This window comes from Ochotona curzoniae, unplaced genomic scaffold (genome assembly GCF_017591425.1).
Source record: "Ochotona curzoniae isolate NIBS_2020 unplaced genomic scaffold, NIBS_Ocur_1.0 contig_291, whole genome shotgun sequence".
NCBI classification, from domain to species: Eukaryota; Metazoa; Chordata; class Mammalia; order Lagomorpha; family Ochotonidae; genus Ochotona; species Ochotona curzoniae.
In genome coordinates this window covers 323,302-330,930 of record NW_024465649.1, presented here as the reverse complement: position 1 = coordinate 330,930, position 7,629 = coordinate 323,302, and the positions used below count along the sequence as shown (strand labels likewise).

Here is a 7,629-nt window from a genome sequence, read left to right as displayed (position 1 = left end):
CTTCTAAAAATAAATCAAACCGGCCTACAGGCCACCGAAATAATACTACTACTAATAAGCAGCTTTGCTTAGACTTGGATAAACAACACTTCTGAGGTAAACTTTGCCGCACAGGTTTGGACAGATGGACTTTTTTTTTTTATGTAACCAACTTAGTAATAATTATTATACTTGGGTGCATGAACCCTAGGAATAGATTTCAACAGCAACCCTTTCAAACAAAAGACATGAAACCATTTTAAAATGTGCACCAACAAGAAAAACACTTGGCAGCCTGCTCCAGTCCCAGCTGAGGACGCCTGCCGCCACCACAAAGCCCTCAGCCGCAGACCGCCCCACCAACCCGGGTAAGAGCCGGCTCCCGACCCGCCTACTGGTGCGCGCCCTGCCCGGGTCCGCCTGGGTCGCCTCCGCGCGGCTCCTCCCCCTTCCGCTCCCAGCAGCCGGGTCGAGTGGCCAGGACCAGGCTGATTTGCATAGCCCAATGACCGGGCCGTATGCAAACGAGGCACGAGATGGTTGGCTGAGGGTTGGTCGGATAACTGCGGCCGGCGCGGCCCTTTGTCCTCCAGTGGCTCGGTGGCAGCTGCCTGGCTGGAGCGGCGGTCCCTGGCGAGGCGCGGGGCTGAGCGGGCGAGCGAGCCGGGCGGGAGGCGAGGACGGGCGGCTGGCGCTGGAGGCGGAGCCGGGGCGCACCGAGTCGGAGCTCCGCGCGCCGCGCCCGCGAGGGAGTGCAGAGAGCAGGCGCCCGCGCGCCCACGGTGGCAGCAGCCGCCCGCACGCCGCGCGCTCTCAGTGAGGGACCTGCAGTTGCAATATGACTTTGGAGGAATTCTCGGCTGGAGAGCAGAAGACTGAAAGGTAAGTCGGCTGCTGGCTTCTATCAGCTGAACTCCTCCGGCTTTGCCGCGTACCTCTCTGAACTCGGGCTATGGAAAGTGTGCGGGCAATCAGGCTGCAAAGTTTGCACAGGACTCCTCCTGTCCTGGCTCCCTCGGGGACTCTAGCCTGGGCGCTCGCCGACTGAAGACGCGTGCCCCTAACTCGGTCGAACCCCCTGGGACCTTTGCTCAGCGCAACAGTTTGGGACCACGTCCTTGGCAGAGTGCGGTGTCGAAGGTGGGGAGGGACTCTCGGGGCTTCTCAGTGGACGCCAAGCTGCTACGTGTGCCGTGGAGTCGTGGGGGCTGACGAGGCGGGAGACCCTCGGTTTGCAGACAGTCTGGGTGTGTGGTGGCGCTAGCACTTGGAAGAGGAGGGGGCTACGACAGCTCCCAGGTCGCAGGCTGACATGTCCTCTCGCTCTTGCCCGCCTGTAGGATGGACAAGGTAGGGGATGCCCTGGAGGAGGTGTTGAGCAAAGCCCTGAGTCAGCGCACCATCACCGTTGGGGTGTACGAGGCGGCCAAGCTGCTCAACGTGTAAGTCGGGGTCCTTTGCCCTCTCCAGCCCGCTGGGGTCGCGCTCCCGAGCGCCCCTCGCCCTGCGGTGCTGCTGCCTGCCTCCCGCCATCTGTCCCCACGGCGGGGTAGGGGTTGGGATGGGGAGGTCCGGGACCCAAGCGGGAATTTCGAAGGTGCCTGTGCGCTCACCGTCCTGTGCGCTGCCCCCCTCTCCCCTCGTAGGGATCCGGATAACGTGGTGCTGTGCCTGTTGGCGGCGGATGAGGACGACGACAGGGACGTGGCTCTGCAGATCCACTTCACCCTGATCCAGGCGTTTTGCTGCGAGAACGACATCAACATCCTGCGCGTCAGCAACCCAGGCCGGCTGGCCGAGCTGCTGCTGCTTGGGCCGGACGCCAGCCCGGCGGCCAGCGAGGGCGCCACGCAGCCCCCGGACCTGCACTGCGTGCTGGTGACGGTAAGGGGCCAGGGGCACCACGGGCCGGGCCGGGCCGGGCAGGAAGCCAGCAGCAGCCGGGGCCAGGAGTCGCCTGCCTGCAGACCAGGCGGGGGTGGGAGGGGGTCACGAGCGCGGCTGCCTTTGCCCCACTGAAAAGTGAGGCGGACTTTCAGCCGAGATGGACTAGTTTCGTCATCAGGATTTTCTCTGGTAAAGAACATGTCTGAGCACGTTGGAGGCTGCCAGCAGCGGAAAGAGGGCCCTGTGAATCAGCAGGCAGCGCAGCCTACCTACCTCTGCGCTACCTCCCGTGCCCAATTCCTTCAGCAGGGAAGATTAGATAAAGCCAAAAAAATTCCTGGCTCACCCCTCATTAACGAGTCAGCTTATTCGTTGCCAGTTAAAGCTAAAAATAGAAATGGTGTAGGAGACAGAACTTATTAATTCCCTAGAAATACATTAAGAGTATAGAGTGATTTTTTTTTTGCTTGTTTGTTTTTTGCAATCTTGCATTTTTTAATAGACCTTGTTGCTCTGATACAAGCCTTTGGTATGTAGGTAGCTTATGTGTGGAGAGGTAAATGTGCTGGCATTTTAAATTTTAGTCTTGTCTTTTTTTTTGGGGGGGCTACTGTCATGATGGGGCAGCCTAATTATTTTGCTACTCCTGACAAGTACCTACTCCACCTTTGTGACAGGTGGCAATTCCAGGCAACTGCTGGGCAGCTCCCAATGTGTGTATAGCCTGGAAATATTTCACAGACTTGTTCCACTCCAGGCTCTGCCAGGATACAACTTTGGCAGAGCGAATGTGTGACTGATACTGTCTTGCAGAACTGAGCAGGTGGCATGCAAATGTGTGGGGCTCCGTGCCGGCTGCATGGCTTAGACTTCCCTGAGTATCATTTAATAACCCACTTACCAAAACTTTGTTTATTGTGCGTGTAACTTGTCTCGCAATGCCTTCCTACCAAGAATAGAATAGTTGATAGCAAATGCTGTGGCTTTGTTTTTGTTTGTTTGTGTGTTCTTTTTTTTAGTAGTAGTAGTAGTAGTACATTTATTTCTCCTAATTTGTTCCTAGAATCCACATTCATCGCAATGGAAGGATCCTGCCTTAAGCCAACTTATTTGTTTCTGTCGGGAAAGTCGCTACATGGATCAGTGGGTTCCAGTGATTAATCTCCCTGAACGGTGATGCCATCTGAATGAAAATAACTGAACCAAATTGCACTGAAGTTTTGAAATACCTTTGTAGTTACTCAAGCAGTTACTCCCTACACTGATGCAAGGATTACAGAAACTGATGGCAAGAGGCTGAGTGAGTTCAACTACATGTTCTGGGGGCCCGGAGATAGATGACTTTGCAGATGGAAAGTGCTGAAAAAGAAGAAGGAAGCTGTGTTGAAACAGAAATACAAATCAAAAGGAACACACATTACAAAGAATCACGCAGGAAGGAAAACGATGTATTAATTTAGGATGGTCGAGTTACGTTAAAATAAACCAAATATGCTTTGTTTAAAGTTTAAATGTACAGCAGTAAAACAAGAGCCCTCGAGGAAAAGGAAAGCCAAAAGGGTTAATCCTATTTTAAAACCATATTTTATTGTATTTTGATGAGATGTTAAATTCTCAACGTTTTATTATAAATTGTACTAAGTTATTTTATGACAGGAAAGGTTATTTATGTTATAAATTTTTTGAAATACAATACCTACAATAAACTGGTATGGAATAATTGCATCATTTCCTAATGCGTGCATTTGTTTCTTGTTAACTTTGATGTGATGAACATATTTGTCTGATGCTGTACCCCACTGGGTCAGGAGAGTCAGAAGAACGACAAAGAGGAGCTGGCTATTTAGGCAAAAAGAACAGCCAGAGAGTCGACTGGTAAAATCTGAATAAATAATTACAGGGCTATGCTATTGGTGCCACCATAAGACTGAATGCAGCATGTGGAGGCAGACAGGAGAGAAAGAACAAAGTCACCTGCAAGACAAGTTTTTACTGAGGAGTCTATTTGGGTCTCAGAAAGGGAGTTTCAATTCCCCAGCTGGAGGAAGGGAAGGCCTTTTGCTAGCAGCTGCACTAGTTCGTGCAAAGGTCATAAAGAGACCTGAAAGATCACAACTTGTTCAGGGAACTCGAACTAAGGCAATTCTGTACATAGCAAGATAAGCGGCTGGAAAGGGGAGTGGGGGTTAGGCTCCGACTCAAGGGCATTCTGTGTCACTCTTGTGCAACTGGGCTTTCTTCTGTGAGCTTGAGCAGTCAGCAGAGGCCTTCACCAAGGCCGAGTAGGAAGATGTTGCTGAACTGAGGGACTCTGGGTAACAAGGCCGATTAGGAAGGGGCTGAGTCCAAGGCTGAGCCTTCTGCAGCACCACGGAGAGACTGACTTTTTTGTGCATTGAATCCTGGAGCTTTGCCTCGTAGCTGACTGCTAGGGTGGAGGGGGAATCCTGGTTAAATGAGAAGACATGGCAGGGAAGAAAGAAGAAGAAGAAATGAAAGACCTTTGCAGTAGATAATTTTTCGGTTGGAACAGTCACTTGATAATTAACTGCAATAATCTTGTATGCGTAGCCAAAGAAAGCAGAAGTGTTCACTGAGGTACGGCTTAGAGTTTTACTCCACAGGGTATTTCTTCACCTACTTTCCAAGCAATACCCCTATGACTTGTCATCTGTTTGCCATCCTGGTTATGGAATATACAATCAGGAAAATCTAGAAACAAACCAACAGCAGCAAAATACTGCAAGCGTCTGCCTAGCTTGGGAGCAGCTATGAGTCCTTCACCTTGCAATTAAGGTTCTGTTTTTTTCACATCTGCTAAAAATTCAGAGTTTTAGGCCTTGTTTAGACCTGTGTCTTATTTAATCCTATGCCCAACCCACCCCTCCAAAAAAAACCCAGTACTTAATAATTGTGTGTATTTTTAAAATATTGTCAGAAGATTAAGAACAGTGAGGTTTTGAATAGCAGTATCTACTTTTCAACCAAAGTAAAGGTAGATGAGTTAAATCAGGCATGGGCAAGACTGGGAGTGGGGCAGCAGGGAAGCATTTTTATATGGTGGAAGAAGCTTGGGTAGTGACCAGTCTCCATTAATCTTCCAAGCTGTTTTCCTCCATTATAAAATAGTGATGATAAAATTATCTGTCTGACAGAATCATGACTTCTACAACTCCAGAACCTGCTAGAAGACAGGATTGACTATCTGGTTCAGGGCTATAGCCCTGTAGTTTGGACACATCCCGGCAAGCAGTACGTGCTGAATTAAAATGCATTGAATAAATGAATGATTAGAAGCAATGAATGCAAACTATCCTGCACATGACAGTTGCTCAGTAGAATGTGCTTGTCACTAAAACCCAAGTGACAGCAATGGAAAAACTTCCAAGGCCTCTGAGAAATGTGCTACTTACACCACATATGTTTAGTTGACAGTGGAGTTAATTGATAATGTTCAGATTGTTTTGTTTGAGGAAATCTCAGTCATTAACACATTGCTATTTTTGCCTTTGTTCTAAATTTATCTCTTATTCTTTCTTGATTGACCCTAACATAAAGTTAACATGGAAAATCCTATCAGTTTATTGTAACAAGTACAAAATAATTAGTGCTAAAATTCCTCATTATTGCTTTAAAAAAATTAAGCTTCTGACTGAAACTAGCTGGCAATGTTCCAGCAAGAACAAAAATCCCCTTTTCCACCTAGGGTGTGTTGCGTGCTGAAAAAGTGGAAAACACCTGTTTTTTCACTGGCAACTTAGCTCAGTGTCTCATAAAAAAAAAAAAAATTAACTCCTTCTGTAATTAACCAAGGTCCACAGTTAAAGAAAAGGATCCATAAGAACAGCTCTTCAGTAATATAAAGGGTCTTCAAAAATGCTCAGGGGAAATGTGTATGGTGGAAAAAAAAAAACAAGCTATGCTAGGGTTTGAATGTTGAATGTCTTGGGCACCAAACCTCTTCTAATTCTACATTTTGAAGTCCCCCTTTATATACATTATTTCCAAGATACAAATCAGTCATTTCTAGAAAAAAAAAATCTGTATATTTGCCACCTGGAAGCTTTTCCAAGGCAGGGTGTGAGATGCCTCGCCGTATTTTGGGGAAGTAATTGCTCCTTGATTTTTAGTCTAGGGGTTCAATTGACAGTCTCCCAACAGGGAGGTGTGTGGTTTCCATGTGAACACAACTCAGTGGCATGCTCTGACATCAAGCCAGTGTCCTTTAGATTGAGTCGAGTCTTATTTCTTTTCCAATGATCCTCAAATAAACAAAAGAATCTCTTTGAAAAGGCCACATTCAAGAAAACCACCAAGCACTTTGTGCTTACCAAGGAGCAGGAGCTCTAGGGATCTTACTGAAGTCTACCCAAAAAATTACACGTCCGCCCTGGCCTCAGGGAGCAGAGTCTACCAAAGCTGTAAGATATGCACGTTGCCACGGAGTTCAAAGCAGAAAATGCCCAGCACTGTAACTTAGGCCCAGACAACTTAGGGAAGTTCAAAGGAAAGAAGTGTTTGAAGAGCGCATAAAGATGGAGGAGAGACAAGGTTGTAAGCTCTTTGATCAGAAGCTAGTGTTGTATTTTGCAAACAGCACAAAGATGATTGATTGATTGGATATTGAGTATGATTCTGTAAGATGCTACAGAGACTGCAAAGATGTAACCTAAGGAAGTACTTGCCCGTAAGAACTTGAAAATTTGTAAAGAACCAAGACAAACATACTCTTTCCTTTAATGCTATTGATTGAATATCTGTCATGCACCTAATGTTGTGGTAGGTCCTGGGGCCTTCAATCCGCCTTTATGGAGGTACGCAGTTTTGTTGGAGATGCCTGCTCCAGGGAGGACTGGATGAGAAGTGATAACAGGGTACAGTGTCCTGGGTCAGGAGGTGATTGCCAGGTCAAGCGAGATTTGACAGATGGAAAGATATACCAGGGGACTATGACAAGCACTCGCCTCAGTAGAGGAGCTCAGCAGAGTGCAAGTTTAAGACCTGTTTTGGACTAGCCTCTGGGGAGTTACATAGGGCTTGCTTCATGCCAAACACTTTACAGCACTCCTGAGCATGCAGGGTCACTCTGTGCAAGAAGATACAATTACTCCTCCCATTTTGAAGGTGAGAAGGCTGATGGATTAATCATACTGTTATTAAGTAGCACAGGAGGCAGAATGGGTAACCAAGAGGGGATGCTGATAAGGAGCCAAAAGTGACTTTCCTGCAAGCCAAGATTTTTTCCCACTTGGTGACAGGAAGCCATTTTATTTAGATTAATTAACTAATTAATTAATTTGCACTTTATTTGAAAGGCAGAATCAGAGGACGGAAATGTTTCAGCGGTTCACTCTCCAAACGGCCACAAGGACCAGGGTTAGGCCAGTCCAGAGGTTGAGAAACACTACCCTCCCTCCAGGAGTTCTTGCTCTTAAAGATTCAGCAGAGTTGCTTTTTACACATCTTAGGGTCTGGGCAAAGGCAGAGGTTTCTACTGGATCAGTTCCAGCTTCGCTTGAAGCCTGTCCACCGAGAACTGGGAAATGCCCATTTCTCTACAAAGGTGTCACATTGGTAGGAAGAGGACCCACAAGCTCTCTGAGGACAGTTTACTGGTTACCTAGGGTAATCACTGCACTAGCTACGGGAGTCACCAAAGATAGGAGAGTCCACAGACAGAACAGCTTTTACCTAGGAACTGACCATTTCACAGATGCATCATCTGCCAGACAGCACGGCTGGACAACAAAGATGAGCTGATTA

General features: G+C 47.6%; 1 protein-coding gene across 3 annotated transcripts; it reads left to right on the top strand.

The window, feature by feature from the left end:
• Nucleotides 1–633: 633 nt before the first annotated feature.
• GADD45A (growth arrest and DNA damage inducible alpha) lies at nt 634–3,586 on the top strand. 3 transcript variants are annotated; one of them, XM_040978387.1, is made up of 4 exons: nt 641–861; nt 1,320–1,421; nt 1,626–1,863; nt 2,930–3,586. In XM_040978387.1, exons 1-4 carry the CDS (start codon nt 818–820, stop codon nt 3,041–3,043), a joined length of 498 nt encoding a protein of 165 aa, XP_040834321.1. In that variant the 5' UTR covers nt 641–817; the 3' UTR covers nt 3,044–3,586. The 3 variants fall into 3 exon arrangements, with proteins under 3 accessions (XP_040834322.1, XP_040834323.1, XP_040834321.1); XM_040978388.1 differs by lacking the exon at nt 1,320–1,421 and having other exon boundaries at nt 634–861; XM_040978389.1 differs by lacking the exon at nt 1,626–1,863 and having other exon boundaries at nt 636–861.
• Nucleotides 3,587–7,629: the final 4,043 nt, after the last annotated feature.

Coding starts and splice junctions, on each gene's coding strand:
- GADD45A (XM_040978387.1), top strand. CDS start 818: ATGACTTTGGAGGAATTCTCGGCTGGAGAGCAGAAGACTGAAAG. Junction 1,422..1,625: donor GCGGCCAAGCTGCTCAACGT/GTAAGTCGGGGT, acceptor CTCCCCTCGTAG/GGATCCGGATAACGTGGTGC. Junction 1,864..2,929: donor TGCACTGCGTGCTGGTGACG/GTAAGGGGCCAG, acceptor ATTTGTTCCTAG/AATCCACATTCATCGCAATG.